General features: G+C 36.5%; 1 protein-coding gene across 1 annotated transcript in view; it reads right to left on the minus strand.

The window, feature by feature from the left end:
* The window catches only part of LOC133519014 (uncharacterized), an 85,186-nt gene that overhangs the window by 16,085 nt on the left and 56,437 nt on the right, over positions 1 to 12,664 (minus strand). The window contains exons 13-14 of the mRNA XM_061852860.1: positions 11,505 to 11,623; positions 1,505 to 1,658 (exon numbers count right to left, since the gene is read on the minus strand). Of these exons, the coding sequence (XP_061708844.1) occupies positions 1,505 to 1,658; positions 11,505 to 11,623 (273 nt within the window). The remainder of the gene's footprint in view (positions 1 to 1,504; positions 1,659 to 11,504; positions 11,624 to 12,664) is intronic.

The raw sequence follows: 12,664 nt of genomic DNA on the forward strand, positions 1-12,664 counted from the left end.
GACTAGCGCTATAAATTGTGGCGATAATATTGGAACGTTAGGCCTGTCGATATCTTTTAGGATTAATGGTTTAGCGAGCATTGGAAGTCCGTCCAGCGTGACAGTTGTGTGTAATGGCGCGCTAAATCGACATCAAGCCTCGACATCAATCGTAAGTATATATTAGTTCCAATAACAACCGATAGTCGTTGAACTTATTATTAAAATGTGGTTGTAAGCATCAAAGTAAAACTTTTACATAACAGAACTTAGTATAATTTATATCATATAATATTGCAACCATTTAATGTGGTAAATCTATTATACCTACGAGATATTTACTCAAAGGTAAGTCTCTTAACAACTGTGTCAACGCATACTAAAATTCAAGTTCGAATACTATTTTGCATCGATTTAACCGAGTTTACTGTATCTGCATAAAAAAATTGATATTCCAAGTTAATCGATGCAAATTTAAACTACTTAGACCTACCTAATCCGTTAATAGATTAACACTTATGTATGCATTAGGTACTCTCTCTGTTTTATCACTACTTATATCAGGACGTACGGGATAATCTCATGAAGTTCTTTATCAGACTGAAAAATAAATATTGTTAGCACAAAATCCGCTATACTACTCAAAATAAATCTTCCTGCAAGCTGCCTAGTTGAGTAAAAGCGTCGTGTAAACAAGATATATGTGGGGCATGGTACGGAAAAAGTGTATTAAGAGCGCACCACTGTACTAACAAAGATAGTAGCTTAAGCTCTTGACAAACTTTACTCATCCATTCCAGCTACGAAAATAAATATAGGCGATGCCCATGTCAGGTCCAGTAATATTCAGCTAGTCAATATGAATATTTTATTCAAATAACTTATTCAATCCAATTCGCTGAATGATTACATAATAACATGCTCCGTATTCAGGGCAGCAGATTGCGTCACAGCGATGCTTAATTGACTGCGTAGCAAAAAATATTCCTCAGTCGAATTTAATACAATGAATAAATTTTCGCCATCACACCAATGAATATAATAGAAATACATTATTTCAACTGGGATTCTTTTCCTGGGCCTAAACATAAAACATAAACTGTTACCTCCAACATAAATTAGAATGAAGTTGTCCGAAAAATAAATGGCTCGAGGAAAATGGTAAAATCCAGGCAATAATTCATGAAGGAAACATGGTCTCGGTATGTTAGATATTTTCAGTTTCACGCTATGACGTCATGGGTTCACGCAATATCTGTATATGATTACAAAGGCGTGTAAATCCGTTCATTTAGAGTGTTTTATGACACGGACCAGCTTAGTAAAGGTCACCGAAATGAATGGAATGTTTTTACCATATTTTGACGTACCTAAACATCTATATATCCAATGAGTTTATTCTACCTATTTACGACAAAACATTAAGTTCATTAAGGATTCAACAACTAAGTAATTAGTAGGTATTAAGTTACATCTCACTCGCTAACGAGATAGGTATCATTACAATTTGTATAATATTCCTTACCGTAGGGACAAAGGCAGTGGTAGTTCGCCCCGTTGAGAGGCTGCGTGAGGTCGACACATATGCCATTATTCAGGCAGGGTGATGGATTGCAGACGTCGCGCTCCTCGCAGTGCGGGCCCAGCTGGCCGGCGCAGCACTGGCACTCGTAGCCTTCCTACAAGCACATCAATAACGCTGTCGGCTTCTATTACCACTAATGACACGTCACAGGCCAGTTGAGGTCAAACACATAAAAGCCTTTTTCTACCGACTACACAATACTACACATATCATACCACTTTTTAAAAGATAACATCTCACGTTTTACTTGGTAATTTATTTACAAAGCTAACACTTCAATGTTTTATTACTTATTAGACTTAATATATTTAGTTTAATAAGGAAAATAATTCATAATTCGTTTTATTGCGTATTCATGTGATACAGTATCAGGTCTTATAAATAGCATCTTACAGCTAGTTGTGTTCACATGAACCCTGCTAGGGTATATAGCAATAGCGCTAATCACGACACATTATTGTTAAGTATGCCCCTTGCAAGGTTTTATGCAAAAACAAAGCTAGCAAATACGTAAAACCAATTCATTTTCGACATTATTTTGAGACGCCAAATTGAAATCGTATAATAGGCCCTTTCTTATTCAAATCCCAAGGGAATACCGTCACAAACCGCGCATAAAGCTCTATACGGACCCTCTTTGACCAGCGTATACCTACTCGAGAAAACTTTTATTCGTGAAATATCACATTGAGGAGGTAGTAGGTAGGTAAGTAAGGATACATCCTGTTAGATAATGTTTGTTTTAAAGAACTTTGAAATCTGAATTGTCACGCGTTTCTGATGGAATTGATTATATAGTATTATCATTTCTATTTTGCTTACTAGCGCGTTAATAACACTCCAGATGTATATTTACCACTAACGACGATTTAGTCACAGATATCAGGGTTCGAACGCGTAATTAGCTTAGTTCAGACTTTTCCTACTTTCAGCGGTCACAGACTTACGAACATCGCTGTCGGCACTATCTACAAGTATCTACACTTACGGCCGAATATAGGTCATTATAAGATTTATAAGACCGTACCGTTGAGATATTAAATTGTTAAGTTTGAATAGGTACGTGCAAACACTTAGGTACAGTCAAGGTATTAAATATTGATACGGACAAAGTGACAAAAATATGTACACACTACCTTAATATATATGCAATAAGGTCGTGTATACATATTTTTGGCACTTTGTCCGTATCGATATTTAATACCTTGACTGTACCTACTCAAATCAACAAAATGAATGAGATGATAAAATATTCAGGAGTTCAACAAAATGGCTTTTGGACAACAATCTACAATGGAGTCCTCATATAAGAACGCTAGCAAACAAATTAAGTTCGGCCGCTTACTCCGTTAGGAAAATCAGGCAATTGACCACTGTTGAGACAGCTGGCCTTGTCTATTATAGTTATTTTCATAGTGTTATGTCATATGGTATTCTGGTTTGGGACAAAGCAGCTGACATACAAACTATATTTGTCTTACAAAAGAGAGCCATTCGTTCTATATATAACTTAAGAGCACATGAATCATTAAGAGAACTTTTTAAAGAAATTAATATTTTAACTGTAACTTCCCAATACATCTATGATTGTATTATTTATGTTGTTAAGAACCTAGACTCCTTCACTAAGAATTTAGATGTCCATAACTAGGTATAACACTAGAAATAAAAATAAGCTTTCTATCAGAAAGTTTCGTGTCCGCAAAGTACAAAAGTCATTCGTTGGGCAATGCATTCATTTTTATAACAAGTTACCTGACGATGTTTTAAGATTACCCTTGCCAGCTCTTAAGAATTACTTAAAGAAGTCATTGATGTTGAAGGCTTATTACAGAGTCGAGGACTACTTGACAGACAAACCAAACCAGAGGTGCAAACCAGAAACAAAACAAGAAGCAAATAAAATCATTGTACTATGTGTATATGTAAAATCATTGTATACTCGTAGGTGACACAGCTCAGGTAAGAAAGCACATCAAATATTTTTTGTAGGTATAGCAATCTGTCAGACTTATATAATGTATATTCTCATTTCTTTATTAATTTCATTTTCTTTTTCTTTTGTAAGAATTCGATATGTTTTCTGAAAGAACTACGTATTTGTATGATTTTATATGACATACATATATATTTTTATCAATTTTCTATAAAGAAAAGTAGCTACTGTATGTAATTGCATGATTTCTATATAATCTAAATTGTATTTTATTTTTCTTATTTAATGTATGTTAATTATAAGATCAATTATATTTACACATGAAAAAAATAGTGATGGATACCAATATTTTGCCGGCGCTAACATATGGCTGCCAAACCTGGAGCTACTCGGTAAAAACGAAAGCCAGAATAACCACTACCCAACGCGCGATGGAACGGAGCATGCTAAAGCTAAGGAAAATACATAAAGTCAGAAGTGAACGCATAAGAAAAAAAAACGAAATTAACAGATGCACTAAAATATGCGCTTCAAATAAAATGGCGATGGGCCGACCACGTAGCGAGATACACGGATAAAAGATGGACAAAAGAAGTGACTCTATGGAAAGGCCCCGACGTAAAAAGAAAATCAGGACGACCACGAAAGCGATGGAGCGACGACATAGTAGCCACGGCCGGTCAAAGATGGCTAAATAAGGCAAAGGACAGAGACGAATGGAACAAATTGGAGGAGGCCTTTACCCAATAAAGTGGGGTTCCTATCAACTTTTAGTTTGAAAAAAAAATTTACAACAGAAAGTATAATAAATTATAAATTATTAATATAATGCGTTTATTACCGTTAAGTTATGGAACGAGATCCCGGTGTCCATGAGGCAATCCCAATTTGTAGCATCACTCAAAGAGAGGCTTAAACAATTGTGGCTTTCCGATACTTTGGTTACGACTTCCTAGTTCCATTGAGTACTTCTACTTTTTTAATTTCCTTTACTTTTCTGGTTCGAATTCATATCTATTTATATTTAATATTGAATATTTATTTATTTTTAAATATGTTATATTTATATATGTATGCATTAGTTTATAGTTATTTTTCTATGTATGTATATTTGTATCAATGTGTATTCAAAACGTGTGTTTCTTTAATTTCAGTGATTGTACACTTTTGTTTGTGTTTGTCATTCATTCATCGTTACTTCTGTTCGACTCATTTCCTCAAAGGTTAACTGGAAGAGATCCCATACAGGGATAAGTTCGCCTTTATTGTATTTAATTTACTCTTTAACTGTGTTTTTCGGGTTTTTATTGCTATATACAATAAAGTATATACATACATACATTCATATAATCACCGGACAATCTTACACTAATAGACCTTGAATAGACCTAGCCCCGTATAGGTAAAAAACTTAAGTAAGTCACCTGTTGTATGTAGTTGTGACGTGTTCGAATAGACATTTGTTTTGTTTGTGTGTGTCTTTTAAACATGTATTGTCTATTCGAACACGTCACAACTACATAAAACAGGTGACTTACTTAAGTTTTTTACCTATAGCCAAGATTCACGGGCTATAAATAAATAAAAATAAAATAAAATAAAATAAAATAAAAATCATTTATTTCAGACCTTGGTCCATACAGTGTTAGTTTGACTTACTCTAAAAAATTATATTAAATGCAATGTACCTATCCAATAAGATTAATAAGGCTAAGTATGTAAGGGAGAGTTGGTTATATTGTACGAATGTTTACTGAAACACAAGTATATTTTCTCCAATATGCTTGGAAATGTTTACCTTAGTGTGCCTTAGTGTAGCAAAAATAGTACAGGAAGTTATTCATTACGGTCAAACTCAAATTAAAATAATTCAAACCATTATTGCCCTATCTTAGCGGACGAGATGTTATTACTATTGTTATTTACTTTTTTTAAACATGGATCCACTAAGAAAATCGTAAACAGCCGATTAATATAGCCGTGGGTTGCGTCTACACGACCCGTCAGCATCATTTCAAGCTATATGATAGAGTGAGATAGTAAGATAAACGACCTTACATGTCTCGTTCTTACAAGTCGTCAGTCGTGTATGATCGTGTGAATACTGTTTAATAAAATCAAAGACTAGATAACTTTTATATTTTTGTAAGGATCTCATGCGTGCATATACAGCTTTTATTGCACAATTATATTGAATGAACGAATATTGAATGGTACTGAATGGCAGAATAAGTTAATTAAGTTGTGCCTTTAACTTTTTTTAGGGTTCCGTACCTCGAAAGGTAAATACGGAACCCTTATAGGATCACTTTGTTGTCCGTCCGTCCGTCTGTCAAGAACCTTTTTCTCAGGCACGCGTGGAGGTATCAAGCTAGAATTTATATTAAATACTCAGGTCTACTGTCCCTTGGAGCTGTGAAAAAATCAAACTTCTAAGCCAACGCAATCAAAAGATACAGCCGTTTATGCCGCAAATTTTCGACACTCGCAATGGAATCAGAACCTACAGGGTACTTCCCGTGAACTTATAGCACAGATAAAGGAAAAATTACCAAAACCGTAAATTTTTAGTTACATCATATAATAATATATACCTACAGGTTTGTACGGAACCCTCGGTGCGCGAGTCCGACTCGCACTTGGCCGGTTTTTAATAATTAAAGAGGGAATTGCTTTTTAAAGTTTTTGATGTGAAGGTTGAATTTGACTGATTTGAGTGCTGATACTTAAATTATGATTATTTTACCTTATTTCCTTGCATGTTTGAAGAAAATAACTATACATGCCTCGGCAGAAACAGCAATTCGTGGATTCGTGGATTCGTCTCATTGTCGGACTCCGCTTCGCGTCGACGCGTATGTTTGACTATGCATTTAAAAGTTCAGTATCTTGGCTTCATTCAGTACTTATGAGGATAAGCATTATGGGATTCAATGTGTTTTTTCGGAAGGACATCATCTGTACGATTTAGCCGACAAGTTGGTGAAATCGCACCATCAACATTAAAGTATATCAGTTAAACACACTCCCTGTTCACTACTTATTTAATGTAGGTTTAAATGTGAAATATTTAGTGCCCGATACCGAAATCATACTAATACAATTAAAAAATACTTGGTCGTTTAAGTCGTAGGTACCTATGCCTGTAACCCACAGCACGATTTAAATGACTAGGTTTATTGAGATAATCAATATCAAAATAGAAGCATAAAACTTAAACAATTTTTGAAATCCACGTAACCAGGCCGTTTTTATTTGCAGTTAAATACTTTTTACTGCGTATTTTTAAATTACCCAGATCATACTTTGATAACAAACCTGCAAAGAAAATTAAACCAAGATTCAAGACCGACAAAAATCATATTTTCTCACTCCTTCTTTCGTTTTTAGCCGTATGCCATTTCTAGTCAGATTACTGGATGTGTAGACAAGATGCCAATCGTTCACGCTCCGTAGCGTAGCTATCTGTCTCTATCACTCTTCCATATTAGTGCGACAGAGACAGTTGCGTTTCGTTCGCTACGGAGCGTTAACGATTGGCATCATCTTGTCTGCCTATGCACCCTGAGGATAATACTATTATAGCATTGTATAATGTTTAGTGCCCAACGTGTAAATGAACTGGTTCGTTTTATGGGAATATATCTAGATGGGGTACGATTTAACTGGCGGTACCATATAACCGACTCTCCCCTATGAGACTAGATTGACGTGCCCTTACAGGATCGGGATTACTTGCAATATTTGAGAAATAGAGATGTTTTAAGTTGAGTTTTGAAAATCGTGCCGTGAGTTTGGCAGCTTTTAGCAGGGATTTGTCTTATTACTTTACATATAAAGTACAATCCATTAATATTTGCCCGCAATACGCTCAATAAGACTTATGTTGGGTAAGAGATAAATACATATACATAAATAAATAGGAACATAAATCAACATTATGATACAAACACACAAATAAATGCCCTTACCGGGATTCGAACCCAGAATCTCCAGCTTTGTATGGACTATTAACATTACCGACTAGGCTAGGGTGCCGTTAAATGTTACGTCAAACGTTAGTTTGGTATGCAACAGAATGCAAATGACAACGTACGAGTCCTCGTGACCTTTGTCATGTAGCGTGCTAAAACTCCTTATTATTCAATGGTCGCATAGTTAAATACTCGTGACCTCGTATATATATATATATATATGTACTTAATTTTCAGCTAAAGTCTTTATGGGTGTTAGTAACGGGGTATTAAGGGGTAAGTGTATGCCTGCCATTATTACCTCGAAAAGTAATTGGGTGTTAACTAATGTTATAAAGAGAAGTTGTTGGCTAGTGACTTTTTATAATAGTTGTAGTACTGTATCTATCCAGACTTCCGACCTACAGCAGAGAACAAGTAGGTAATAACATGCGATTAGCTAGTACTTATATGTGACTTAGCTTTGTATGATCTATTTATTAGAATGTCTTAAATTGAATTGAATTGCATTCTGCCCTGAATGCATAGGTAATATCGTTCGTGCGCAGACTCAAAATACACGGATGTTTATACTAAATTCGAAATTGCATCATAAACTTATCTAAAATACGGGTGCTTGGGAATAGTGTCTTATCTTTTAAGAAGCTACAATTGTTCCTGTTATCATAGAGAAATAAGTGCACGTTCATATTTAATGTACAAGTTATTTTCGCACTACATTGAAGAATAAGTCACTTAATACAAAATATATATCCACAACAAGTTTCGTCAACGGCCTACCTAGTATCTATATAACAAAAAGTAATAAACAAATAGAAACCTACCCCCCACTCTGATTTTCACCCGGACCAAAAGTGCCAAAAATACTGGCAGCATTGCCTCGCTGAATGGCCAGTGATATCTGCTGGACCAGGAAAGAACCAGAGCGAGGGTCGCAGCCCCTTTCTTTCAACCGACACCCTATGCTCTTGATAAAGGCTTTGGCCTCGGCACACCAAGGCCCCGCCGTCTCAACGGCAACCGGGACAAAATCATACACTTGCTCGAGGTTGGCGTATTTGTTATGTTTTAACTTGGCCGCACTTTCAGCCGCTGCGCCTGCTTTGTTCACCGTGTGCGCGAGATGAGTAGGAGCAAAAGTACTCACACACGTGGCATCCCAAAGCAAGCTGCGGCCTTTCGCCCAAGGAACAAGCGTAAGACCATCCGGCCTCTTACCATCTAAACGACTCAGGCCCTGGGGCTCCATGATACACGGGACATTCGCCGAAACCAAAGCTCGCCTTATCAGATCGTTGATAGCACAGTGCCTGGGTATCCTACCCACGCACCGCGAACAGCTCAACCCATGGTGACCATCAGCCTCTACCATTACCCCACACTTACACTTATGAGGCTCGCACACCTTGCTCCCAATTCTCAGTGCCACAGCCATCCGCAACGTGTCATTATCGAGCAAGGTTCCCAAGTGCGGTGACGGCAAGGCATGCAGCCACGCCCCCGACTCCGGTTCTCTGACAGCCTTCAGTCTAGCCACATCCTTCCCAAAAGCACCCTCCACCAGGCCTTGATGCAAATCATGGCACAAAATATCGTCCCATAAATAAATAAAAATAAAAATAAATAGAAATAAGTAAATTTAGAGTGCTCAATTATGGAAGGTGGAGGTAAGGAATACAATCTCCATGTACCAAAAAGTGTCCGTCAAAAAACCTTAAATAGCTGGCTACAATACCTAGAATATTTGAAAAAAAAAAAATTAAATCACAGACAGCGCACTTCACTCCGTCAATAACGCCTAGGTTCTTCATAGCTGTTCAAGAACTATTATTTATAGCTGACAGCTGGACACTTTTGCAACAGTTCTGCCTATGGAGATTGTATTCCTTAACTCCACCTTCCATGTTCTCAATGTTATTTTCAACGTCAAACTTAAATTATGACGTATAATGGACACTAAGACTCATGCACTGCGTGAGCTATCCAAAATCTTTGCAGACTTATCTTGATCTAGCTCTACTAATACGTATTATTAGTAAGTTTGAAACTCGCATAAAACTAAATATTACTTAAACTAAAATCTAATTAAAAATATGTTATGGCAAACCTCAGTTAAGGCCTGCAGCAAGCATACCTGTCATAATTATCGTAAAAACTGGGGTACATGTCCGGCTAAAGTACATCGAACTTCGATGAAAGTCAGTTCAGTTCTTCGTACGAAGGTTAGGCTAACAAAAGCTACAGAAAATGTGTGTTACTTAATTCTAGGCCAAATCGAAAATCATACAATTTCCTTCGTACAAAAATCGCATTTGGTAGTTGACATAGAATAGAGTAAGAGCTCCAAAGTTCCTGCAGTGCCGTTCTCTCAACTATTATTGTGCTCAAATCAAACGTGTATTAAAAGAGAAGAATGAAACGACCAAAAAACATTAACAACTTCAGCAGGTGACGGGCTTATGCAGGAAAATATGAAAAACGGGCCCGTAAAAAGCTGCTACAAAATGCGCTAGGAAGAAGCTGCCTATCACTCTTACAGAACAAATAATAAATAAAAAAACTGACAAATATCTAAATTAAAAGTAGCTTATTATTGTAGTTAGTTTGTGCTCAATCGCATCATTCATCATTTTTCATTTGAGGTTTACAGTTTTTTTTGGTACACCCCTTAATAGTATTTTATACAATAGTGGTATAAAAAATAACTTTGCAATCGAGTACCGTGTTCTGGCAACGAAGCTTGCTCAGTTGCATAAGTAAGGTAGGTACGAGATGGATTATATCACTATTGTATACAATCCTCTTTTACGGTACATTTAAAAGAATACCTTTTTACTATAAAATCTAAATAATTAGTGAAAATAGGTAAGTATTTCAGTAGATAAAAATGTAGTACAAAAGACATACACGCGCGACTCCCGCTCTGCGCCCGTTGACTACAGCGTATTGAAATGAATCTTATAGTTGAGTGGGAGCCCATAATGAAAAGAACGCAATGACATGTACTTAGTTTGGTATACTAAATCTTAATTCAAACATTACAGTCGACAAGTAGAAAAAACTTATTATAAATGAGTTTTTACCTTTGCATGAAGTGACCACTCTAAGCTTACTTATTTATCTAATATTCAGTTAAATAAATACCTAGGTGGAAGTAAATGGCTTACGATTTTTTGGAAGAAATAAAAGTGCCAACAGACTAAAAGTATTTGTGGTAAATTTTCTCACGTTTCGGTATTTTTCTCCATTTAAAATAAATCAGAAATATTAAAAATAAGCAGCACCGAAAATTCCTTTCCAGTAGGTAAGCAATTAAGAATAAGACATTAATTATCTAATAATTAATGTCATGTTTTACGTTATGTTTAGAACAATGTTGAAATAGTACCTTTGTAATGTGTTTACTTTATTAGGTACTGCTTAACCTTTTTTGCTACTGAAGATTTTAGCCGTGTTACCACTGTTACCAGTAACTAGGTACCTAATAGCATATCAAAACTATTTTTCACTTCTCATGCTCTGAAAGTAGGTCGGTCGTTGCTGTTCTAAAAAGTGTGCAGAAAATGATACGTTTCTATTCTAGAGGAATGTACTTTCTAAGTAGGTTTTTTACGATAAGCAATTAACATTATGGCTTTAAATGGATTTGTTGTACAATTTTCATTCTGATAATTAACTCCCCATTGCATAAATAACGATATTTATACCTAAATTGTTAATTGGACGTCTACTGACTGAAGGTTATACTTAGCCGTGCTTTTTAAATCCACATGTATTCTACTTTCCCCATATTTGAAATGAAAAGTAAAGTGTTTAACTCGGATGAAAGGCACCATTTCATCCCTTCGTTGACAATCTACTATTAAATATAAAAACATCTCCTGTGGTGCTACCATTTTATTAAAAGATGAATTAATAGATTGAAGTGACAAAATAATGGCTTCCTGAACGAAACTAAATTCCCATAGTGCTTGGGAATTTAGTTTCGCGGCACGATGCAGCGAACTAGAATACAGTTTAATTAACTTACCATAGATACGTTGGTGTAGCACACGCCCTTCCCGGAGCAGTCTTGAGACTCTCCGCAGTTATCCGACTTGACAGTAACTTTGAGGCGGACACACTGTGACCTCCAGTTCTCGGAAACAACTGTAAGCATAAATGTTTATTGCAGCCACACGGCGCCTCCTTAAAGTAACTTATATTGCTGGAGGACCGACCGCTCGAGAGCGCGGCTTTGCGGCTCTTCAGTCTAGAAGAGCGTTCTTTATTTCGTAGTGAGCGCTTGTGGAATGTGAAAAACAACCTCAATATTTTTATTCAAAGTTTAATTGAAGTGTTTGGCACAGTATTTGTAATAACTCGAAAGCTTAATGTATGAAGAAATAATTAGTGTATGTATTTTGAATTTTGCGTAAATTTTCGTTTAATTTATGCGAGCGCTAAATAAGAGATAAGATGGCAGAGGGTTCCCAGGCGGCAACATTAACTGTGTCAGCGATGCATGCGGCAGGATTCCTCGTATACCTGTTCCCGAGGCATAAAAGCGTCATTGTTGTCCCCTTGGTGCCTCATTTCCGCCCGCCATACACGTATTTACTCCCCCTGTTGTTAAAAGCGAGCATTTTCATGGTATATTACCTACGGGACTGAGCAGTTTATAGAATAAAGGCACTACGTAATAATAGTTGATTATGGACCCTGACAGTGGACCAACTTCTTGCAATTATGTCAGGCCAAGACTATGACACACAAGGATATGCCGACGACCTTGTAGTCATCATCAAAGGCCCTTGCCTCCACACAATATCAAACCTAATGCAAGGAGCTCTAAACACAATATTAGAGAAAATGACTTGTCCATTAATCCGAGCAAAACTGTAATAGTACCATTCACAAGGAAACGAAAGCTCGAAAAGCTCACAGAACCAAGACTTAATGGACAAATAATACCATTCTCAGACGAGGTCAAGTACCTAGGGGTCACTTTCGACCAAAAGTTAACTTGGAACCCTCACCTAAGAAATATTATACAAAAAGCGAAAATGGCCATGTGGTCATGCTGTCGAATGGCAGGAGCAAGATGGGGCATAAGACCCAAAATTGCTATGTGGTTATACACAGCGGTTGTGAGGCCCATAATTACCTACGCCTCCGCAGTCTGGTGTAACAAAACCAACCAAAAGACGG

The sequence above is a fragment of the Cydia pomonella genome, chromosome 6 (genome assembly GCF_033807575.1).
Source record: "Cydia pomonella isolate Wapato2018A chromosome 6, ilCydPomo1, whole genome shotgun sequence".
Lineage (NCBI taxonomy): Eukaryota > Metazoa > Arthropoda > Insecta > Lepidoptera > Tortricidae > Cydia > Cydia pomonella.